The 23,487-nt window shown below is 52.9% G+C and overlaps 6 protein-coding genes across 6 annotated transcripts; 1 reads left to right on the top strand and 5 right to left on the bottom strand.

Annotated features, from left to right (window-relative positions):
- Window positions 1–6,358: 6,358 nt before the first annotated feature.
- Window positions 6,359–7,222, bottom strand: Z520_12265 (uncharacterized protein; the record flags this gene model as incomplete). The annotated part of the gene is made up of 1 exon (XM_016782751.1): window positions 6,359–7,222. The coding sequence occupies one exon, from the start codon at window positions 7,220–7,222 to the stop codon at window positions 6,359–6,361; it is 864 nt and encodes a 287-aa protein (XP_016626172.1).
- Window positions 7,223–14,315: 7,093 nt separating this feature from the next.
- Z520_12264 (uncharacterized protein) lies at window positions 14,316–14,838 on the top strand (the record flags this gene model as incomplete). The annotated part of the gene is made up of 2 exons (XM_016782750.1): window positions 14,316–14,519; window positions 14,617–14,838. The coding sequence occupies 2 exons, from the start codon at window positions 14,316–14,318 to the stop codon at window positions 14,836–14,838; spliced, it is 426 nt and encodes a 141-aa protein (XP_016626171.1).
- Window positions 14,839–16,341: 1,503 nt separating this feature from the next.
- Z520_12263 (uncharacterized protein) lies at window positions 16,342–16,875 on the bottom strand (the record flags this gene model as incomplete). The annotated part of the gene is made up of 1 exon (XM_016782749.1): window positions 16,342–16,875. One exon carries the CDS (start codon window positions 16,873–16,875, stop codon window positions 16,342–16,344), a length of 534 nt encoding a protein of 177 aa, XP_016626170.1.
- A 907-nt stretch (window positions 16,876–17,782) lies between these two features.
- Z520_12262 (uncharacterized protein) lies at window positions 17,783–19,813 on the bottom strand (the record flags this gene model as incomplete). The annotated part of the gene is made up of 3 exons (XM_016782748.1): window positions 17,783–18,012; window positions 18,410–19,728; window positions 19,794–19,813. The coding sequence occupies 3 exons, from the start codon at window positions 19,811–19,813 to the stop codon at window positions 17,783–17,785; spliced, it is 1,569 nt and encodes a 522-aa protein (XP_016626169.1).
- Window positions 19,814–20,973: 1,160 nt separating this feature from the next.
- Window positions 20,974–21,408, bottom strand: Z520_12261 (uncharacterized protein; the record flags this gene model as incomplete). Its single annotated transcript, XM_016782747.1, has 1 exon — window positions 20,974–21,408. The coding sequence occupies one exon, from the start codon at window positions 21,406–21,408 to the stop codon at window positions 20,974–20,976; it is 435 nt and encodes a 144-aa protein (XP_016626168.1).
- A 275-nt stretch (window positions 21,409–21,683) lies between these two features.
- Z520_12260 (uncharacterized protein) lies at window positions 21,684–22,779 on the bottom strand (the record flags this gene model as incomplete). Its single annotated transcript, XM_016782746.1, has 2 exons — window positions 21,684–22,464; window positions 22,514–22,779. The coding sequence occupies 2 exons, from the start codon at window positions 22,777–22,779 to the stop codon at window positions 21,684–21,686; spliced, it is 1,047 nt and encodes a 348-aa protein (XP_016626167.1).
- Window positions 22,780–23,487: the final 708 nt, after the last annotated feature.

Raw genomic sequence — 23,487 nt, 5'->3', positions numbered from 1 at the left:
AAATCTTCGATTTCCGGTGGATTGCGGAAGGGGTCTTCAAGGGGCTTTTTGTCAGGGAATGACTGCTGTACAGGTGCAATGTGTACATGAAATGGGAGGAACGGTCCTTTGTCAAGAATCAATGCCCGTGTTCGATTCCACGTTGTATGGGATTGAAGGCAGGCGGTTGTTTTACCATGATTTCCGTTGGTGAGCGGCAAATATGTGTCAAATTGAAGGGATTCGGTCTTTTGCTCAAGATGACTGCTGTTTACGATAGGTATAACAAGTGGGAAACGGGATGAGATTCTAGGACACTCGCTTGTCGGTGGACTGCTTGCTTGAATTGACCGTCTATGACAGAAAGGCACATCCTTTTCCTACATTGAAAAAGATAACGTAGTGAATTTCACAGGAAATGCAACGATATCAGCACGCAAAATGTGTCAGCAAGGTACTCAGTAACTTGAAGAGTTTCCTTGTGCCCGGAGTGGCATCTCTATTCTTTTCACCATAACCAAGATTGTCCCTAAACAATTGGGACAAATGCATGAGGCGGAGAGATATGAAGCCGCTTCAATGGAGTTTGCAGGAACTTTCGCTTCACCTGGCCATAGTTTTGACCCAAAAAGGTCAATCTTTTGACACCGTCCTTTACCAGCATTGGCAGCGAAGAGGAGGAAACTAATGTGAGTCGTAGGGCTATATTAGCTCGCTCGAGGACGCATGTATCAACAAGTATACCACTTTTCTATCACGGTCAATCTCTACATTTCGAACATCATCGAAGAATAATCGTGTCAGGGCACACGTCTACCGATGCGGCGACTTCTGAGCTGCCGGCTCTTCTACGCGGCTTCAAGGTCGTGCCATCATCTGGCTATGGCTCCAACGTGATCAGTAAAAGAATCCAAAATCCCGGTCGCTGTTGTTTGTTGATGGTGCATTTTCCTCAGGCAGACCTCGAGCAGATACCAAAAGGGACCCCGCTACTGGTGGTCCCCCTCCTGCACAGGTGCTGGTCGATCGTGTCGTGAAAGCCATGGATGAGGCTGAGGCAGGAAAAGGTGCGGGTGCTTGGGGTCCAGGTGTTTGCTGAGGAAACGGTAGTGAGGTCGAGTAATTGGTTGACCCCATTCGCTGGTCTAGACCTTCTGTGGCCATGCCTGAATACCTAATATTATCTCCACCGAGACCCAAAGCAAACAATTGCAAAGCAAACAATTGACAATATGGCTGGGGGCAAACAGATTGCATGGCAAATAATTGATAGTCAGGCTAGGAGGCCAAACAATCTACAAAGCAAACAATTGACAGCCTGGCTGGGAGCAAACATATTGCGGAGCAAACAATTGACAATCAGGCTGGAAGGCAAACAAACTGCAGAGCAAACAACTTCAGGAGCAAACAACTCCAAGAGCAAACAACTCCAAGAGCAAACAACTCCAAGAGCAAACAACTAGCATATTAACCACGGAACAAGCAGAATCTAGGGACTAGGGAAAGCAATCAAGCAATCAAGCAATCAAGTAATCAAGCAATCAAGCAATTAAGTAATCAAGCAATCAAGCAATTAAGTAATCAAGCAATCAAGCAATCAAGCAATCAAGCAATCAAGTAATCAAGCAAGCTACATAGCAAATTGCGAAGTAAACAACAGGGCAAACAAGAGGGCAAACAACAGAGCAAACAACAGGGCAAACAACAGGGCAAACAACAGGGCAAACAACAGGGCAAACAACAGCCATCTTGGGCAAAGACGCGCAAGCAGAATACATGGGCATGGGCACGGGGGCGAGCAAACACAAGCCCACACTACTCAGCTCAAGGCAAACAAGCAAACTGCAGCGCAGGCAGGCAGGCAGGCAGGCAATCAAGCAAGCTGCAGGTGAAGCAAACATGCATGCCCAAAAGACAGCCTACAGGTAAAGCAAACAACTCTTGTGGGTGGAGGCAAACACCCCCCAAAACTCCCCAATAGGCAAAACATCGAGTCGGGGAATGTACCTAGCTGCGGCGAGTCATGGGGGCAGCACAGAGGAAGAATTCCAAGAGCTGGTATGCTGGCACAGCATGATTTGTCCTTGAAGGGGAATTTTTGTTTGATCACCTGGAATAACACACTGTGGACCACAGTATGTGGAAAACAGGCCTTCCCCTTCGGTCCGCAAGGCACTATCGTGGGCGCCCGCCCTTTTCTTCCACGCCCCCAGCGACGGGGCCCTCTTTCCATCCGGAACCCCCTTGCCTGCCTCGCACCGTGCCCTTTGACCCTCTTCTCGAGCCCGTCTTGGAATTCTCGCTCTCGAGTGCCTCTGGCTTCGGAATCGGTCGATAACAAACGACATAGAACGAGGTCAGATGTAACGTGGCTTGACTCGACATCAATAACGTGATTCTCGTGAATTGCAGCCGAGATCTTTACGAGGCATTCCGCAAGCCCTCACGGAGAATTCGTTCTAGGCACTAGCTGCGCCCCTTTATGGAGGCGTGGTGAGTCCCGAACACTCGATCGCGTTCCGTTGGCACTGGCCTCCAACCACCGAGGGGGCTGGTGCGACTCTGATTAGGACCAAGTATCAGCCGTCTCAGTGCCGACGTGCGTCGCAGATCTTTGTCATGTCAGTCTGGAACGTGATGCGTTGCTTCTCCCGCATGTGAGACAAGGCTTGGTCAGGAAAGCGAGCACGGGGCAGCGCTTCCGTCGTTGCAAGCACTAGGCAAGAGGGCGACGTGGCCACTGCTGCCTTGGGGCCAGACAAGACTGCGAGGGCAAGTGTACTGCACCACACCGCTATCTCCTGCGCGGTTGAGATGGCGGAGCAAAGTCGTGGCATCAATTGAATCAATCCTATTTGGCGAGACTTGGGGATACGCTATTCGAGGGTCCTGGCTTTTGCTCAAACGACGTCTGCGCTCGTTTCTCCCCAATGAGCGAGGAAAACGAGGCAGATTCTGTACCACAAAGCAATTTGGCGAGTGACTTGAAACCGGCGTGTAGAATACTGTTAGTTTGAACGGGATGTTCGTTATTGGAGGCGTGGTGTCTGGGCACCTCGTCGACTTGTAAGGCCGCCTCCATGAAGTTCTCCAAGACAGGTTCAGCGTGCTTGTTTGTTGACAGTAAAATTCATCGTCCGAAGCAAGATCCCGAGGAAGTCCAGCCCCCTCACCACCTGAGATGGTTATTGGGCTTTGGACTTGCCGTGTCGTCCGTCGAAGGGCGTAGGTGTCACCGCAGCGAGAGACACCAATGCCGCAGCACTTGACATATATCTCTCGTGATCCATCTGAAGATAGTTCCACACGAAATATTGGCCTTCGCTTCAATTTCCCGAAGAAGATCGTCCATGGAACTGAAATGTGCAAGCCAGCAGCTCTTTATGATTGTCCCCAAAGGTACACCTTCCAGGTGCGGGAAATGGCCCTGTTGATATCGTCGCTCGACTTGTCGATACCGATACTCCGCCTTTTCGAGGTCAGAGTGTGGAGGTTTGCCGGTCATGATTTCGTAGACTGCGCAACCATATAGGAGATATCATTTTGTCTGCTCCAGCCCCCATTGAAGATCGGTAGCTAACCACTCATAACATGAATCCGCCTCTTGACCATCAATACTGCACCCTTCGAAGCCGATGGTTTTTACACAACCATCCCGTGCCAGATCATGTTGTTGCAGGGAAGATCAGCGTGGACGATTGAATGGTGATGTGTATATCTTGTAATCCCTCGGCCGCTTGTTTTAACCAGCGAAGCTTCGTGTAAAGCCGGTATCTCTGTATGATTTTCTTTTCCAAGGAGCGATCGAAGAACCTGACCTCGCCCCAAGACTACAGAGCCGTCTGCCCTGGTCCCGTCAAACTTGGCAATATTTGGATGTCCGCAGAGGCACTCGTACGCTCGACATTCGACCTCGCCTCGGTGCTCTTCATGGTATTATTTGACGACTCCATTTCCAGCAATGCCATACACAGTTCCAGCTTTGCCAAATATGAGGTACTCCATTAAGAAAAGAGGCCTGATTCAGGAAAATCGATCGAGCAGGGAAAATTCCGATCGCGGTAACAGGGTAAGCGCGAGCGCAGTCAGACGACTGTAACCGCTGATTGACGTGATCATCCATATTGAGCAGCTGTGGTGATGCAGTTTGAGATGGCCCATTTAAGCAGTGCAAAGAGACGTCTGCTGGTGCAGAGAAGATCCATGGACGAGCGAGACTGCAAAACGGATGGGTGATCAAGAACGAAGTTGACAAGGAAGTAATATTATGTAAAAAGACTGCTGCTATAAAGGCATGTCGTCCGCTGGCCCTCTGCCCGATCTGTTAGACAGCGACAGGGAGCACCCAGATCGAAGAGAGCAGTTCACCGCGTCCCAATCTTGCTAACGAGGCGCCGACACGCACTCACGTGCCACAAACTCACGTGCCACTCTGCTCAGCCCAGCCGAGGTCCCTGATCCCGATGATGATTGGCCAGGTTCGTCCAATAGACGTGTGAGACTTTTCAAAAGCAGCGTTGCGATATCGCCGCTTCGGGGTACGAGGCACACCCGGTGCAACTACCTTACCGATCTCCCCTTCACGGTGAATGCTCTTGGACATGACGACAATCCATCACTTGGGCGTATATGCATCAATACATGGCATGATGGCTATGTACCAGCGGCCGGAAGCGGCAGTGAGAAAGAAGTAAGTGCGGGCTTCTCGGTGTGGGGGACCTCGGATTCTCGACGTCCGCAGTCTGGCGCATCTCTACCTTCGTCGCAACGACATGTCCATCAAGAAGACCGTAACAGCAACAAATCATGTCTGATGCCCATTTACGAAACGGCGCCGCCGCCGCCGCCGCAGAAGGTCGAGCTGATGAACTCGCTCGCCTTCTAAAACACCGCCCACCCTCTCAGGTCTTGAAGTGCGCACCCCAGAGATGGTGGATCGGCGTAGCTCTCAGGCATATTGATATCCCAGCCATTGTCGAGAAGGACCTGGAGAGTCGGCAGAGATTTGGACTGGGACGCGAGGAGATATATCGCCGCTGGAGAAAGCAAGGAAGTGCGGAAATCAGGAACTGGCCAAGATGGTATCGGAGGGATCCGCAAAGGTGATACCACATCCGAACGTTGGATGTTGAAAGAAGACGTCTTGTTAACACGTGAGAAGAGAGCCCATGATCTGGATATGAATTACACGAAATGGTTACAGTTGGAGACTTGGTACCTTCATATAGCGGGAGAAAAAAAAACAGTCCTGGGAAGATGATACTATACTCGGATGCTTACTTGCACGTATCAGGTGGCGAAACAATCTTAATCCCCTGAAGACTTGATCCGTCAAATCAAGTGTAATCCCCTACGCCTCGGCCCATGAAAAGACTCAACTTTGAATTCCAGCCTTGGGGATGCCTCAAGGTCAAGGGTGGACAAGCTCGTTCACGGGCGCATTTGGGGACGCTTTTGGTGATGGATCTGTCCTGAGGGATCTACGTGGCGTGTGAGAAAGGGGTACTCCAGCGAAAGGGATATGTAAAGACAGGGTGTCTCGTGAGCTGTGAGTGCCGTAGCATGGCGCGTGACCTAGTTTCATCAACTGGAACCAATGCCATGGAGTTGTGGACACTTATTCACAGATGGGACATTACACGGCACTGCAAGTCTCGTCCCACCAACTCACCACTTTCACATCTGGCCAAAGAATTCACCTTTCGAGGCATGAAAAAGTAAACAATCCCAGGCTCGCCAGGTTCGAAGAGTGGGTGTCGCTCTTCGTGATCGCCGTTGCTAACTGGGTGGTCGATCTCGACGACAGGATCGGGGCAAACCCCCAGCCTCACCATTCTGAATGCCACCAGGCACCATCTTCCAAGGGCTCTAGCGCGGTCTACGACCCTGATTCGATCCAGGTCGAAAGACCGAAATGCAAGTTGATGGCGTGAAAGATGCCTTGGGAAGTGGATTTAGCATAATACTATTAGAGCTTCTCTGGGCGAATAATGTTACGCTACACCGACGAAAAAAGAGCTGCGGCACAAAACTCGACGGCTTATATGCGAAACCACCAAGACGTCAAAAGGTGCGAAAGGTTCTCATGTTAGGATCGTCGGCTTCTGTTCTCCGATTGGCCTCGTCAAACACTATTAATTAGTCGACCACGGCGCTCAAAGCTAGATTTCGGAATTTTTCCTCGACAAAAACGACCGAATCGTCTCATTGCTTATGAATTCTCAAGATCAGCACCTCGATTCTTCTTTTCCCTTTTTCTCCTCCTCCGTCAATGCTACGTTGTCTCCTTGTCCGTCGACCTCGTACAATGCCGCCATGCCCGGTAGAGATGGGCGGTTGATAGAGGAGTATACCCTATTACTTCCCCTTCGGAGGAAGATCAAGGCCAGGGCAATGCGATGTAGGGAATCCATGCTTCAGTTGCACCCTGTTTCACCTCATAGACCCGGTCCGGATCGAACGCGGTTGCTTGGGCAAAGTAGTAGCCGCGCTGGTTGCTGACCAGTCTCTTCTTGGTCTCCGGGTCCTCGAAGTCGCAGTTGAAGTGCGTGTGGCCAAACGCCCAGAGCTTCACACTCTGGTTGACCCAGCATTCCTCCTTGGACAGGTCGGTGGAGAAGCCGGAAGAGATGGGGCTGGACTTGTGCGCCGCGTCAGAGGTGCCCTCGGCGGTGCTCGGGCTGTGGTGGGTGAAGACGACGATCTTGCGATTCGGTTCGCGCGCCGAGATCTCGGCCACCTGGGCATTGAGCCACTCCAGGTCCGCCTGGTGCGCAGCACAGTGCTGCTCCACGGTCCAGTCCTCGATGTGGTAGAAGTCGTTGAGGCCGAAGCTCACGCGGTCGTGTTGCGACGAGAGCACCTGCGAGTACAGCGTGCAGCCCAGGATCGTGATCTCGGAGGACAGGTCGTACCGGGTCTGGTCGAGGAAGATCAGCTTGCCCAGTCGGCCATCGTCCCCCTTCTTGGCTGAGCGACGTTGATCGATCTTGTTCGAGAAGTCCTGGAGCTGCGCCTTGACTTTTGCCCAGGTGGAGTGATACGGTTCGTGGTTGCCGAGCAGGAAGAAAACGTGCTCAAACCGTTTGAGCTGCGCTTCGAGGAATTGAAAGAATCCTTTGTCTTTGATGTTTCCAACATCGCCAAGGAGGGCTAGACAGGAAGATTTTGGGGTGATGGAGAAGACATCATATGTAGATGGTGCTTCCAAATGCAAATCGGACATGATTTGGAATCGTGCCATGGTGCAATCAGAGTCCAAACGAGCAAGTGAGCAGACTGAAGTCTGTTTGTCTATCGCCACGTTTCACCGAAGCATACAGATTAAGCGTTGCCATCTAGTGTAAGTTGGTATTATATACTCGAACAACTTCACGCATACCGATGGCCTCATTCCTAAAGATGGCTCCAACATTTGACAACTTCACTGGAATGTGAACTATATTTCGCAAAGACACCGGGCTACACGTCAGCCGACATTTGTGAACGGCTTAGACGCTCTTTTTTGAGGAACCCGCAGAATGTCTCGCAGACAATTCGCAAGCGGTGCCGATTCAATTAGCGGTGGCGTCTCAAAGCAATGAGAAGTATCGAGAGCAGCAAACAAAGGCAACAGCACTGATCGGGATAACAGAGGGTTTCCACTGCTCTGCAGTAAACAGGAATCTATTCCAAGCCTGCATCTCTATCCTAATTAAGACTTCCAAAACAAATTGCCGCTTCCAGGTGGATAAAATCCAACCCACCTTTTCGGGTTAATTTCCGCAGCATAACAATCTCGATCCTTGTTGCCAATTGACTTATTTCATTCAAATTCCAGGTGTTTCTGCCACAATTCCACCACAGATGCGGTTTCTTCCATGACTGATGGAAGTCCCTCCTTTACCAGATCCTTTTGATTTGCATCCAGGGCTACAGGTCCTCCCCGCTGGAAGTGCGTTCAGAAGTTGTTTCGCATCCAGAGCGTCGCGAAGCCCTTTTGCCCTTGTCACCACGAAGACCACATGAATTCTATTTTGAGAACGAGAATGTCGAGGGCGCTGGCGTATGGGAGTTTGATAGGGCATGCCGAGGCAACGGTGACAACACCAGGGGGGCAAGTGGCGGCACTACATTGAATTGCAGTCAGTACAAGATCCATTTGTGTCAGTTGAAGGGGGGAATACCTGAAAACTCGGGGACCATGTCTATTTGGATCTCCTTTCCGTTTGGATGCCGATGGAATAACTTCTGGGCGCACTGCTCAAATGGACTATTCGCTAAGTCAAGCAGCGTCTGTTTGACATATTTGGGAACCCCGTCGCCCGTCACAAGGAAATCGACGTCCTAAAAACCGCAATCAGAGAACAGTCTTTCCCACAGAGCAACCACTCTCACTACTCACCTCTGTTGCTCGGCCATCGCCTAGTTGTCAAAAAAAAGAACTGTACGCCTGGGTGTAGCTCCTGATGCAGCCAAGATGAGACGCAAAGCTTTTCAAATAGGGGTCTGGATTCAGTTAGAAGCCCGTGCATCTCTGACAACGACAATGAAGGTAACACATGGATCTCTTCGTAGCGCCATTGGGTCTCGGAATTGACGTTGGTCGAGTTTTCAATACATCGGCCAGAGTCTTCGGATGGGACAATAAAGTCAAGACATCACTACCATGTATGGCCACTGGCTTGTAAGAAATCTGGACGATTACACTGAATCTCTCTGGCCGGCCTGCTTGAAAGCCAGTTTGAAACATTTGCCACAGTTCTGCCGTCTGTCCTGTGGCAGAGCATAGCAGCTTTTTCACGCAACAATGCGCATAGTTCTTCTCGAATTGTGTGAAAGCCGGTGGGTGGCTTTCCGCCATCGCGAATCTTGTTGTACCCTTACTGACTGCTGGAGATAGGAACCAATGTACCCACGTCTCAGAGCTAATTTTTTTCTCGGCACGATCCAATTCCCATGACGATGCTATCATTTTTCGAGTGCGATGGAAGCAGTCGAAGAAGGTACTCGATTCCTGGACACTGTAATGCGAAAAATGGATAATGAGCGATTTGCCTTTTTTGCTGCACACGCTCTCACCATTTGATCTGATTTGGGGAAAGTCCTCTTGTTTCGGGGGAACCTACGCATGTCATGTGCCGTTTGGATCTTCGTGTCTCGTAGCCTGATGTAGTTGGACGAAACGAGCTTTTCGCGGACTGAAAATCGAGTCTATGACCTCAGGTCCAAATCGAAAGAGCAGCCTTGGTGTATACATAATATCCACTGCATAATCTATGGGCGGGCAGGAGTGAGTGCACAGGTGTCGTTTTGGAGGCTTCTGTCTGTTTCGTTGGTAAATGCCTTGTTAAGGCTCCAGGCATCTATCACCAGGAGACAAACCGCTGAGCAAACCAACATAGAGCAGTGCGAGGAAAGTACACGAGAGCAATGTTGTGCTATGCTAGATCTTATGAGCACGATCGAGAGGAAGGGAGACACTCCCACAGAGTCAAGGTCGGCTTTTCACTCTCTTCACATCTCGAAAACAAATGCGAGGCGGTTAGTGCTAGAGTCCAAGTTAGAGTTGAAACAGACACCGAGAAACACTCAAGGCCGCAGGACGAAGGACTGGGAACAATATCCCTGTATCGACCAACCTCACATTCTGAGTTTGATGTCGGTATGCTGGGGGCGACAGACACTATCACATCAATCCAAACCCAATTTTTTGCTGGGCCAAATAGGACACCGATTTCGCATATGTGTGTATGTGGAAACACCACGGTCGGTATTGGGTGGTTAAACCATCCCTCGATGGTGTCTGGCGTTGGACCTGCAAACCATACTGGGGTCCAACGGGGGAGGATGACACGATTCTTGGTGCGGTCAACTGTTCATTGTTCTTCCATTATTGCCATGTCGACTGTCCGTTGTGCTATCCTTTGTGCTGTCCGTTATGCTATCCATTGTGCTGTCCGTTGTTCTTCCTTGTGACACCGAGTTGTCCGTTGTTCTGTCCTTTGCGCTGTCAACTGTCCGTTGTTCCGTCCTGTGATACTCAACTGTCCGTTGTTCTGTTCTGTGATACCTAACTGTCCGTTGTGCTCCCTCGTGACGTTGAATTCGAATTCAATTCGTCCGTTGTGCTGTCCTTTGCGCTGTCAACTGTCCTTTGTTCTGTCCGTTGTTCTGTCCTTTGCGCTGTCACTGTCCGTTGTTCTGTCCTTTGTTCCGTCCTGTGATACCCAGCTGTCCGTTGTTCTCCCTCGTGACGTTTCATCCAAACTCAATTCGTCCGATGTGCTGTCCTTTGCGCTATCAATTGTCCTTTGTGCTATCAATTGTCCTTTGTTCTCTCCTGTGACACTCAACTGTCCGTTGCTCTGTCCTTTGTTCCGTCTTGTGATACTCAACTGTCCGTTGTGCTCCCTCGTGTCGAAGAACATCCATTCAATTGGTCCGTTGTGCTGTCCTTTGCGCTGTCAATTGTCCGTTGTTCTGTCCTTTGTTCTTCCTTGTGACACTGAGGGTGTCCGTTGTGCTGTCCTGTGATACTCAACTGTCCTTTGTTCTCTCTTGTGATACTGAATCCGATTTGATTTGTCCGTTGTTCTGTCCTTTGTTCTCTCTTGTGACACTTGGTTCGATTCGATTGGTCCTTTGTTCTGGCTGGTGATTCTCAACCGTCCTTTGTTCTCTTTTGTGACACTGAATTCGATTTGATTTGTCCTTTGCCCTGTCCTTTGCCCTGTCCTTTGCCCTGTCCTTTGCCATGTCCTTTGCCCTGTCCTTTGCCCTGTCCTTTGCCCTGTCCTTTGCTCTGGCTTGTGATACCCAATTGTCCGATGTTCCCCGTTGTGTCACGGTTAGAGGTGCGGAATGCTCCTCCGACAAAGTTCTTAGCTCTTCTATGTGTCACGATTTGATTGGCGGTATACCTCCCCGATAAGTTCTTGATACTCTTCTCTGTGATAAGGGTTGAGGTATCCCGTAGGAGTCTCCCCCGACATGTCCTTGATACACTTCCGTATGGTAAGGTTTGATTGGCGGGATACAAGTTCTGGATGCTCTTCTTTGTGATAAGGGCTTGAGGTGTAGGATGCTCCCCCGACAAGTCTCTTGATGCTCTTCTATGTGTCACGATTTGATTGGCGGGATACCTCCGTGATAAGCTCCAGTGCTCTACTGTTCTGTGTGACAATAGTCGAGTTGTAGGATACTCCCCCGACAAGTCCTTGATACTCTGTGTGATAAGGGTTGAGGTGTAGGATGCTCCCCCGACAAATCCCTTGATGCTCTTCTAGGTGTGACGATTTGATTGGCGGGATACCTCCGCGATAAGTTCCAGTGCTCTTCGGTTCTGTGTGAGCACGGTCGAGGTGTAGGATACTCCCCCGACAAGTCCTTAATACTCCTCTGTGTGATAAGGATTGACGTGTAGGATGCTCCCCCGACAACTTCTTAGTGCGCTTCTGTTCTATGTGACAATGGTCGAGGTGCCAGACGCTCCCCCGACAAGTCCTTGATACTCCCTGTGTGACAAGCCTCTGAGGTGCAGGACACTCCCCCGAAGTCCTTGATACTCTTCTATATGCCACAGTTGATTGGCGGGATACCTCCGCGACAAGTTCTCAGTGCTCTACTCTTCTGTGTGACAATGGTCGAGGAGTAGAATGCTCCCCCGACGAGTCCTTGGTGCTCTTCTGTGTGACAAGCTCCTTAGTGCTCTTGCTCTTCTCTATGACGAAGATTGGCGGGATGATCCCCCGACAGGTCCTTGATGTTCTTCCGTGTGATAAGGTCCTTAGTACTCTTCTCTGCGACGAAGATTGGCGGGATGATCCCCCGACAAGTCCTTGATGTTCTTCTGTGTGATAAGGTCCTTAGTACTCGGTACTCTTCTCTGTGACGAAGATTGCGGGATGATCCCCCGACAAGTCCTTGATGTTCTTCTATGTAATAGAGTCCTTAGTGCTCTTCTCTGTGACGAAGATTAGGGTGCGGGATACCCCCGAGACAAGTTCTCAGTGCTCTTCTCTATGACAAAGATTGGGGTGCCGGGCCCCCTGAGACAAGTTCTTGGTGCACTTCTATGTGACAAGGGCCTTCGTGCTCTTCTCTGTGGCAAGGTTTGGGCGCTAGGAAGCCCCTTCCAAGACAAGTTCTTGGTGCTCTTCTCTGTAACAAAGATTAGGGTGCGGGGGGAAGTCCCTCGACAAGTTCTCAGGCTCTTCTCTGTGACAAAGAGTGAGGTGCGGGGATACCCCTCTGTGTGATAAGGTCCTTGGTGCCCTTCACTGTGACGAAGATTGGGATGCGGGGGATGCCCTTCTGTGTGATAAGGTCCTTAGTGCTCTTCTCTGTGACGAAGAGTGAGGTGCGGGGACGCCCCTCGACAAGTTCTCAGGACTCTTCTCTGTGACAGAGATTGGGGCACGGGGATGCCCCTCGACAAGCAGGACTCTTCTGTGACAAAGATTGGGGTGCGGGATGCCCCTCGACAAGTTCTTGGTGCTCTTCTGTGTGACACAAGGGTCGAGGTGCAGGGTGACCGAAGGATGGGTCGTAAACCTGGAGCACCTTCGTGCCCTCCGACAGTGTCTGTTTGCTGGGCATTGATCAACATGGGGCTGGGCTACGCCTTGCCTGCACCTCAATATCTGGGCCATGGTACGCCAATGCGTCGCCTGGGTGGTCTCGAACTCTAGCTCCGTGAGCTGCAGCCAAAAGTCCCTCGTATCATGTACGGCACTTTGGCAAGACTCAGCCAGCCCAGCTCTGGTCCGTGGGGTTCCTCGAAGCCTAGCTCCTCGAGTTGCATCCAAAACTCCCTCGTATCATGTACGGCACTTTGGCAAGGCGCAGCCAGCTCAGCTCCCGGACAAAAGTTCTTGGTGCTCTTCTGTGTGACGAGTCTGGTCCGTCGGGTTTCTCGACCATCGTTTGGCTGGGTGTTCTCTGCATCTGACGTCTGTGCGTTGTTCCTCCACTGTCTGTCTCAATTGGATGCTTCAATGCCTTGATCTGGTCATTGCATTTCCACTGTGTTTGACAGAGTGTTTTTGGTATCCACCTTCTCGCACGTACTCCACTGTTCCCAAAAGGGGCAGTGCAGAACTTGCTTCTTCCAAAAGTGCCATTGCAAACAACAGGAGGTCTCGCAATGCACATCTGCTCGTGTTCGCGTAGATAAGGCTCCACAAGAGGTCTCAGATTGGACGACTGCTCGTATTCACGCAGTTTATGCACGTTTAGACCTGAATTCCGCCTTTCTCCTGTCACACAGCATGTCGGGTTACACAGCATGACACTATGTCTGGTTACACAGCATGTCCGGTCACACAGCATGTCCGGTTACACAGGGAAACCGACTGGCTGCGGTGGTTGGTTGATGGTGGTGGTCGAGACATGCTTTTCGAGCTTTAAGCTTCCCGGCGGGGAAATCGTCCAAAGATACGGGGACGCTGCGGAGGAAGGGGGGGATCTGCGGAGTGTGAGCTGGGAGATTCTCTGGGTGGAGCTTGCAAACCTTCTGACTTCTGATAGAGATGTGCGGGGGACCTTCTGAGTGAGGCGTAGCTCGTGCAGTAGCATCAAGCCTCCGGAATTTGGGCGGTTTGAAACTCGTAGACTTCGCTCTCAGTGCTCAGTCTGGTTTGCAACAGGGATGAGTTGTTCACCCTCCGTGCTCAGTCTGGCTTCGACAGGGGGATGAGTTGTTCACCCTCCATGCTCAGTCTCCCTAACTTCGACAGGGATGAATTTGTCACCCTCCGCACTCACTCTGGCTTCGACAGGGGGGGAGTTGTTCATTCTCCGTTCCCAGTCTGGCCTCGACAGGGGGTGCGTTGTTCACTCTCTGCACCCACTCTGGCCAGCAACGACAGGGATGAGTTGATCACCCTTCATGCTCAGTCTGGCTTCGACAGGGGTTGAGTGACTCACCCTCCGTGCACAGTCTGTCTTTGACAGGGGGGTCAAGTTGTTCACCCTCCGTGTCCAAACTGGCCTGGCCTGGCGATACTCCTCAGCGCACCCACTCGGTGCACGGTCACCCCTCAAACCGAGCCACACGGCAGGATTGTGAACTGGCCCAGACATCACTGCATCACCGCTTTCCCGCTCCATTCTCCGCCTGTGGTTTGACCCCGTGCACTCCGTGACCAAGTGATCGTCTCCTGTGGCTTGCATATGCACAGTCGTCCAGGTGAGGGGGAGAGGCATTGCCCGGAAACAGGATAGCGAGAAAAAAACAGAAGGAAAAGTCAATGACGTCTTTGACTCTCTCGATGAGTGCTAGAGTTGCAGGAGACCAAGTTAGTGCCAGCAGGGGTGCCAGTCTTCGGTCATTGGTTGCGTTAGGCGCTGTCAACATGCTCGTACAACAGTCTAGTGGGAGGGCAGGAGCTCCACAGCACCTCACTGCCACCGGCACAAAATCGACGACGGCAGGCGTGACGACGGCGGACACACACATTCCGCCTGCACCGGCCCTCTCTAACCCTGCCTTGATGAGGGACAGGGCCGATGAGCACACGGCGGGCCGACCGCGGGGAGGAATCTCGTCTTTCGGTCCGGTGGGTGCCTTTTCCCTCGGCATTAGATCTGGGGGGTCCCTTTGACTAGACCTTTAACTAAACTTACTCAAAGCTCTTACCTAACTCTACCTTCCAGGCATGCCTAACACATGCCAAGGCCCATGGCCAAGACAAAAGTCACCCAACGGACCGAAGTCGAGATCCCGCCCGCTGCGGCAACCTGGTCGTCATGTTCAATCGCCGGCACCAGCACATGAGCGCGATGAGACTCTTGGAAGAGGAGCTGCTCGAGGTTGAGTTCCTGGTGCAGTGCCTCAACGAGAGAGCGTCGTCCAGCACCCACAAGATCCTGATCTAAAGTGCCAGACATGTCCGCCACCGGGGATACCGGGTCTTCCTGGGCCCCCAGGAGACATTGCTGTCGTTGTGGCAGAGGCACGAAGCCAACCGCCCTCGCCCGCTGTCAACGATCAGCCTACGGGCCTCGGTTTCCCTGCCGCGGCGGCACAATCGCTGGCGAAGGAGTAATACTGGCGAGAGGACCAGCGTCTGGACCATGTTGCGAGACCTGCTCAAGTGTGGATTTTGGAGTTAGGACTGTCGAACCCCCCAGGCAATGATGACAGCCTCCCTCCGCACGCCCAAGGAGCGATTGCGCCGCATCAGGACTCAGATCAAGTGCGCAGACCGACTCGCGATAGTCGGGATTGTACCTCGTATAGTTGCTGGTAGTACTTAGGAGACTGTGAAGCCATTGCGGCAGAATGTTGAGGACTGACATTGCAATTCCGCAACACGCAATTTTTGGCCAAAGTTTGTTGTGCCCGTGGCTCAAGTCCGCACATGGGCGCCTCTGATTGGCGGAACGTCACCACATGCGAAAATCAGTTGCAACGCCCATCCGCGCGGGTTTTGGTTTTCCATGCAGCAATCCCGCGGACATCGCAGGAGGCAGAGGAACTGTAAGGAAAATTGAAGAAACGTAATTTGATAGGAAATAAATCACTCAATCTCTTTGCGTCTGCAGTGCAGGAATCTGGTTGTGTAATATCCTGCGTTGTTCATTGGTTGGGTGGTGGTTATGTTTTGAATCAGAAACACTCCCGCCACCTCGAGAATTTTCGGCAACACCGAAGACAAGACAAGACAAGATTGCACAGCATTGGCAAGGGTTGGACGGCATCACTGGAGTTGTCCACTTTACCCCGGTACGACTGTCAAGGCCGATTCCATGGCATGGCACAGAAAAGAGAGACAAAAAAAAGCCTCTCCGTGTACAGTTGTCGGTGAGTGCTCCACGAGTTCGTTCCAGTTCTTGGACATGTGAGCAGAGAGTGGGAAAAGAGGAATCATCATTCTATCTTCCAAGAAGCCGACGTGTACATGTATGTGTGTTACCGTGGCTGGCTGCTGAGCAATGTCTTCATTAACATCCACCATGATAATGTCCCGTCTCAACTAGTCCGTCTGTATCCTTGAGGACTTCCAAAACGTCAAGAGGATGCTAGCCACTTCCTCCGCTGAGCTGCCATCCCCATGCATTCGAGTAAGCAGCCCGTGAATAATAAAATCCGAAGAGGACAACAAACAACCATAACGCCACCGTTTCCCCAAACCCGCCGCCCTTGTGTACGCCTCCGCAAAAGCGTGTGCCTTCGAAGAGGCGAGTGGCTGAGAGCCCGAGTCTCCCTCGGTGGACTCACTCATGCCACCATCCACGCAGACCATTCTTTTCGTGTCCCCCCAAACTTCGAATTCCACCCGTTCACAAATGCTTCCACTGTTCCACACCTTGACCGCCGCATGCCAGCATCCAGACAATTCTTTTCGTAGCCCTCCACCCCTTGAATCCCCCGCTCTCTCAGAGCCTCCCACGGCGACACACCGCCGACAGCTGATCCGCAACCTGAGTCAAGAACTCACCCTGCGCCCAAATCAGAATAGTCTCCAACTTCAGAAGGAATTCTTCCAACTGGTCAGGCTCACTGATGAGATATGCCTTCAAGCCACGCATATGATAGTAGTCCCGATCGCCCTCCATCTCGGGATGGTGAACGGACAATTGCACAACAAGGCCCGACATGGTCAAAGAAAAGACGAGAGGGACATTTTCCTGTTCCGTTTCTTTTGGTAGGAACTCGCGCACGCCCCAACTGGACTTGATTTCAAGCCGTTGTAAGCCTTTGATCACGTAGCCTCCTATGGTCGCGGCTCGATTGTCACTTTCGAACAGAGACTTCCCAGCTTCAGTCACCAGGACCGGAACGAAAACCCCTGCACCGTCAGGCATAGATTTCGGGGAAAATTCGTTGTCCAGTCCGTCCGGAAAGGTATTCATCTGCGTCCTTGTCACCCCGCGCTCCGAGAGTGCGCCGTTAAGTCCTGCATCTGTCATCGCCGATGGGAAGATGCCTGATACAACTTTCAGGATCGATCCACTGCTTTTCTGAAAAGGCCTGAGACAGACGCTATGTCGAGCATGCCATGAGACTGATCCGGAACCTGATGAGCAACTGATATGTTGAACATGGTGGGCTATGACAGATTTCGACCAACGGAGATGATCAATCTAGATCTATTTTGTGGAGGAGGCCCGGCAGATTGACCGCTGACGATTCTCTGCGCATGACTGCGTCTGTGGGATGGTATGATGTTGCTCCCTCCGCAGGTATATTAGATTTGGGAAATCGGTCTGACCAATTCATCTTCTGCCCCGAGGTGTGTTCAAGTATTGCACCCTTTATACTCCGTCCGTGTTGACGCCTAGGACAGGTGGTCTTATGATGGTCTTGGGCTGGAGTGCCAGTATACCCTAACGGCTGCCTTCTCCCTTCCCCAGCCATTCTTGAGCATTCCTGCCGTTAACTTTGACTGTCCCGTTGGCAGCAGTAGGGATTGCATCAATGTTGATTGAGATAGAGAGATACGACCCAAGACGACGGGGTGAAAGAACTGTGTTGGCGGGTAGGCCGGTAGTTGGGAAGGCAGCCGGGTCGGCGGAGAGCAAGCTTGTTTGACATAGGTCAGCGGATCGCTCCATCATTCTCCTGCTTGTAGGTAGCTAGGTGAAGCATGGGGCGAGGTGGACCAGGGCAGATGAATCAAGGAATGTGAGAGGGGAGCGCATACATTCCACCTTTTCTCGAGAACGACCCCAATTCACACGACTAAGGTACTTACCATTGCCCGATGTATGTGAATCGCTGTGCTGTGCTGTGCATATATGGATAAGGATGTATAGTCTGCATTGAGACGGAAGGCTTGCGACATCGGTGCGCTAACAGCCATTGAAAGAGTGGTCTCTACTTGTAGAACCAGAGTTTCCTTGCTTCTTCTTCCGATGCTCCTGGGGTTTGTCCCTGTTGATGGACTCCGAAGACTTCCCTCTCTTTCGCCTGCACCATTTCGAAGGCCAGCCGAGGAGGCACCCAACCCTCGTCGTCTGTGCCGAGAATCGCGTTGGTGAATTTCCACAATTTCAGCCAATCCTGGTTTTCCGCCACCTGTGCCTCGCGCTCCTCCACCCCTTGATCTGAAAACACAACAGGACAGCTCCCAGGTAGTCCAATTCGGTGCCACTTTCGGAAAAATTGAAACAGGCAGTCCTTGAGTGGTAGAGCGAGGCCTCCTGTGACCGGCCAGAAACCACTTGCTTCTAGGCCCAACTCTTCTGGGATCTGGGCTGACCTTTAGTCCACCACCCCCTTCTTTTTCTATCTGGCGACGCAGCACTTCCAGGCTCCTCCATGTATGTACTCAGTTCGCGGGAGCTTCTGATGCGGAAGAATGGCTCGCAAAAAGCTTCTGCAAATTAATCCTCGCCGATTGGATGGAATTTGAATTTTGAGGAAGCTGGCGGAGGGCTTCTTGCAATGTCGAGTTCAGATAACAGTATGCCTCGTGTGTGATGGAGCCCTTCAAGTACTGACGTCGGAAGTCTTTGCCCATCAGCATGATCGCAAAAATCACGTGTTGCGGATGAGGATCGATTGCGACTAAGGAGACCGTCAGCGACTGTGCAGGAAGTTCGGTTTCAGCAGCACTGTTGGAGGAGGGGTGCTGTTGGCGGCTCCGCCTAAGAATATATGTGCTTTCGAGGCCGAATTTCAGGACGTTGAAGCATTCGTGCTCGGCCCAGAGACTCAGCTGCTCCACTTCCCACAGCAGGTGCGACTGATGGGCGGCCTCGACGGCGTCGGTGAGGATCAATATGCCCAGGTAGTAGAGCAGCATGGTCTCGTACCAGTGGAGTCGGTCGACCTGCCCCAGGAAGTGCAGCTGGTTCTCGCAATTGCGCACGATCGGCAGAATGGTCGTCTTGAAGACGCGGACGGCGTCGAGCAGGTGATTCCACTCGAACTGGACGCCGGCCCGGGTAACGCCTTCTCTCAGCGCCTCCCTAATACTGGCGATGATCATCCACGTGTATATTGTGCACACGGACGCCGCCGACGTGATCTGAGGCGCGACGTCCGACGAAACCCGGAAACCTGGAAGGCGCCAGTCGTGAGTCCGCTCGTGGAACGAATCGACCAAGAAGGAGCGGGCCCGTTGCCACACGGGCTCACTGTACGCGCCTTCCAGGCCCGAAAACAAGGTCGATCGGAAACTGAACGTCATCGAATCCAACGTGTCCCAGGTGATGCTCGCCCAGTACGCCCGGTCTGCGAGGTTCAGGTATTCCTCCGTGCGAAGGGGCTTCGGGCTGGCGGCGGTTTGTTGGTCGGTGTTGTTGTGATTCGGCGACGCGTCCGACCGGGCCGAGATCTCCGAGCCGGTGAATTGGCAAACCAGGCGCTCGCGGAGGATTTGGACGTGGAGCAGCGCGGTCTTGCCGCAGACCACGCCGTTCATGCCGTCCGATTCCTCCTCCGGCGAGATGCCCAGCGGCACGGGAGTCTGGGCGTACAGGTACAACGCCAGCACCGCTTGGTATGAGGGCACGTTGATGGCCTGGAGCATGTCCTTCCTCGCCGTGCGCCAGCATGACCGGTTGATTTCGTCAAAGGGCAGCCCCGAATGCCTGCCTCCGGATTCCGTGCGCACGAAGAGCGGGAGCCACCGGGCGATGTAGGCGTGCAGTGCGCTCCGCAGATATGGGTCAATCTCCTGTTTGTCTTGCCTGATTCTCCGAAACACGGTCGCCGGCAGAAAACCCGGGTACTGGGCGACTTGCTCGTCCATGAAGATGTCGAGATCCACAAAGAGCTTCAGCGGAGGCACACTTATATCGCTGGCCGGCTCGTCCCTTTGTCAGAAATAATCAGTCTCGACTCCCACTGGGCCTTTGTTCAGAAATGGATTCTCGGATACGCACACCAAGGGGCAGCCATGTCTGCCCACCCACCTCCCGAAAATGGCCCCGAAGCAATTTGAGAACAAGTCCTCGACACACTGTGCAAGTAGTCTATCAACCAACTCGGCTTCTGCGTCGGGACGGCGTTCCTCGGACGAAGGAACACTACAATTTCCGTCAATCTCAGCACAAAAGATAAAGCGAAACAACGCGAGCACTCGCCTGGGATCCATAATGTCGTCGATATCATTGGTGTCCTCCCCTCCCCTTGAGACTCCCCATGGAGCAGAGCCGCGGTGGTCTGGGAGATCTGGTCCGCTTCCCCCGTCGATAGCACTTGGCGTAGGTGCAGGTTGAGAGCTTGGATGATGACGCTGCCTTGGGGGTGTTTTCTTAATCCACTAAGAAGCAGAATGGTCAGTCAAATGCCACCCTGGGCAACTTTTCTCGGGTCGATCAGAGCAGAAGCGCAGAGCAAGTGTTTGCTTTACCTCAAAGGTGCATGGTCGGCCCCTCGTGGTACATCGCGAACATGAGCCGCCCCAGTCTGCCTGGCCTGGTTGGTAGCCGAATCTCGAGGCGTCGCACGCCAGTCGAGACTGACGGCACCGATCGCAGCTGGAGAATTGCGTCCTACGAGGGATAATATGGGTCAATTTCGCGGATCTCGTAGGCATTGGGTTGGGGCTCGCTGCACAAAATGTCACAGAAGACGATAACGACGCGGCTGTTGAAGCAGATTTTGATCGAGGTGGTCGAGGTGGTCGAGGTGGTCGTGGGTGAAGGGATGGTGGACAGATTTACGAGCGACTTGGAAGCTCAAGTGCTGGACAGTGCCAAGCATCGTGGCAACCTCGGCGTATTATAATTGTTCTCTGGCCCCCGTGGGCCGGTCAGATGTGGGCGCTGGAGACGGACATTGGGGGCGAGGTTGGGCGTGCGACTCGTCATTTCTGCGCTCTAGGCCCCTGGCATGCACCCCCAACTACTCGGTAGCTACCTAGGTAACTACAGGCTCCCCGTGGCTGGGCGGGGCCACCCAGGGGCTGGGTGTCTGCAACATGCTTGCTCCCAGCCTTGGTCAGCGCCTACCTAGGTATGGCTGTTCTAGACTCCCCCAGGGCCCAGTGTCAGAGGAGGCTTCTAACTACCGCCCTCCCCCCGGCTTCATCGAGCGCCCTGAGGCCTAAGAGCGCGTTATTGCGGTGGCCCGAAAAGCCCCCGATGGGTGCCCGACACATTCGGATTGCCCTTGCGCAGTTCCTCCCAACTCTCCGCCATGGTCTCCCTGGCAGCTTTTGCTCTGAGACACCATTCTCTGTCGACATGTTCTTTAGCAAAGCGGATCAATTCATTCTGCGTCGTGGTGGCGGAATGGATGTCGAGCAAGCGGTTGCCCATATCCTCGAGGTTCTTGACAACCGTGACGCCCAAGACGGCTTTGGTGACGTCACCCAAGTTCGTGGCACTGAAGGGAACGTCTACACCGTTGTACAATGTCGCCGTGCGCCTGTGAAGATCCACGAGGAAGCCTTCTCTCAGTCCTCCAAGATAGAAGTCTGGTCGTCGCTTTTCTCCCAGGGACAGTCGCGCCAAATATCCAGCTGGCTGTTCGCTTGAACAGCAGTCCATCCACCAGCTGGTCACAGGAAGCCGCCCGATCCGTCTCTGCCGCACGCGTCGTCTCTATAGTAGGTTTCCTTCCCTCGATAATTGGACCCTCCTCCGCATGAGCAATGCAAGACACGATAAATTCAATCTCGCTTTCAATGACGGGAGGGAAGTTGGCGAACGATTCTTGGGCCCCGGGGACGAGAAAAATGCTGGGATATCCCGCGCAGGCGATGGCCCCTTCGGTCCGTCTCGCCAATGCTCTTGAATCGTCCTGCCTCTACGTCCGACAGTCTTTACGCGGAGATAGTTCCCTCGATTGCGTCAAATCCCGTGGCAAATATGAGCACATCCAGCTCGTGTGTGCTTCCATCTGAGAGTTCGCTGCCTTGGTCGACTATCCTCGCGATGCGATTCGCCCTTGGGTCGACGACGTCGACGTTGTCGCGATTGAAAATCTGACAGTATCCAGTGTCACACAAGGATCGACGGGCGTAGAGATCGCGCGGCTTGAGAATGTCTGCCCTTCGCGGGTCTTTCACGATAGAAACGATTTTCCCGCGGCTGAACTTGCAAGCTTCCTCGTTGGCGGCTTCGTCGGAGACAAGGTCCCCGAATGCACTGAACATGAAACGGAGGCCGTTGCCCTGCTCCCTTACTTTCTGAAAGGCCGCTTCGCGCTCTTCTGGAATGGCCTCCATCGTCATGCGGCCGACCTCGGGGGCACCGAACCCGACCGCTGAGGTCCACTCGCCGTTCCATGTGCCATCGTAGTTCCTGTTGATCTGTTCGCGCTCACCGGCCGAGACGGGACCCTGGCCACTAGGGACCGGGTACTGTGGGTGGCGTTGAAAGGATTGAAGCTTGCCGACGACCTGGGCTATGGCGGTCATGACCTGGATACCAGTCGAACCATTTCCAACGATACCGACGCTCTTGCCCTCGAGTCGAACGGTGTTGTCCCATTGGGCTATGTGTACCGCTTGGCCTTTGAACGTACTCAAGCCCGGGATCTCTGGATAGTTTGGTTTGGAAAGCCACCCCGAGGCAGTTCGCCAGGTAGCGGGCGGAAAAGGCCTTGCCTGTCGAAGTCGCGATGCGCCTTTGGCAGACCGAGTCATCCTACGTGGCCGATATCATTTCGACGCCAAACGCCAGTAGGTCATGTTTCTTGACAGCGTGTCGAAGGTACTCTAAGATCTCGGGCTGAGAGAGATAGCGTGACGACCACGGATAGGTTTGAAGGCCTTCCTTATCCCACGAGTATCTAAACAGGTAGCTTTCCGTGTCACTCATGGCGCCGGGGTACCTGTTGAAGTACCACGTACCGCCTACATCGTCTGCACTGTCGATGCATTGCACACTCAGGCCCATGCGTGAGAGATGCCACATCGCATATATGCCACCGAATCCCGTACCCACGACAACCGCGTCGCAACAATTCGATCCGTTGTGGCGAGGGATTCGACTGTGTGTGAAACAGTCAAAGATAGTCAAAGAGGACCTGTCTTGTTCAAGCAGGGCCGCTTCCTTCAGATGCAGAGATCACCAATATTAAATATTGCCGTCGATAATTCCCTACCTGCGTTACCTTCAATGCTGACCTTCAGGGGGTGTTCGCAAGTCTTCCTCATGTCAACGTTGGCTCACAAACGATTCTGACGATGTGGTCGCCATCTGCCGAGATCAGTGGAAGACATAGCGGAGGCCGTTTTGACAGTGTCCCGCTCCTGCTTCGAGGATGCAACGGAACCGACGGATGCGCGGTTAGCAGCCTCATTTGGAAGGTATTCGGTCGTTCTTCTCGACACTTGTGTGTGCTGGGCCTCTGTCCCCTGGGACATTCGCAGCGGAGGCTGCAATGCGAGTCGACTGTCGAAGGGCTATCTGCGGGTGTCTTCATGATGGCCCCGTACTCCAGTCCCCGGCCTGAGGTTTCGTGTTAAGCGTCGATAAAGGTTGGAACTATATCTCGGTTCCGGCTTCTAGCTTGACTCCGACCCCAGGAATCCCTGCATCGAGGGTTCGTGTTCTCTCGTGGGCAATGTCGACGGAAGAGCACGTCTGCATCGAGTCCTCGGGTTCTAGACGTTCTCTTGG

Source organism: Fonsecaea multimorphosa, assembly GCF_000836435.1.
Source record: "Fonsecaea multimorphosa CBS 102226 unplaced genomic scaffold supercont1.51, whole genome shotgun sequence".
Classification (NCBI taxonomy): domain Eukaryota; kingdom Fungi; phylum Ascomycota; class Eurotiomycetes; order Chaetothyriales; family Herpotrichiellaceae; genus Fonsecaea; species Fonsecaea multimorphosa.
This window is presented reverse-complemented; position numbering and strand designations above follow the sequence as displayed.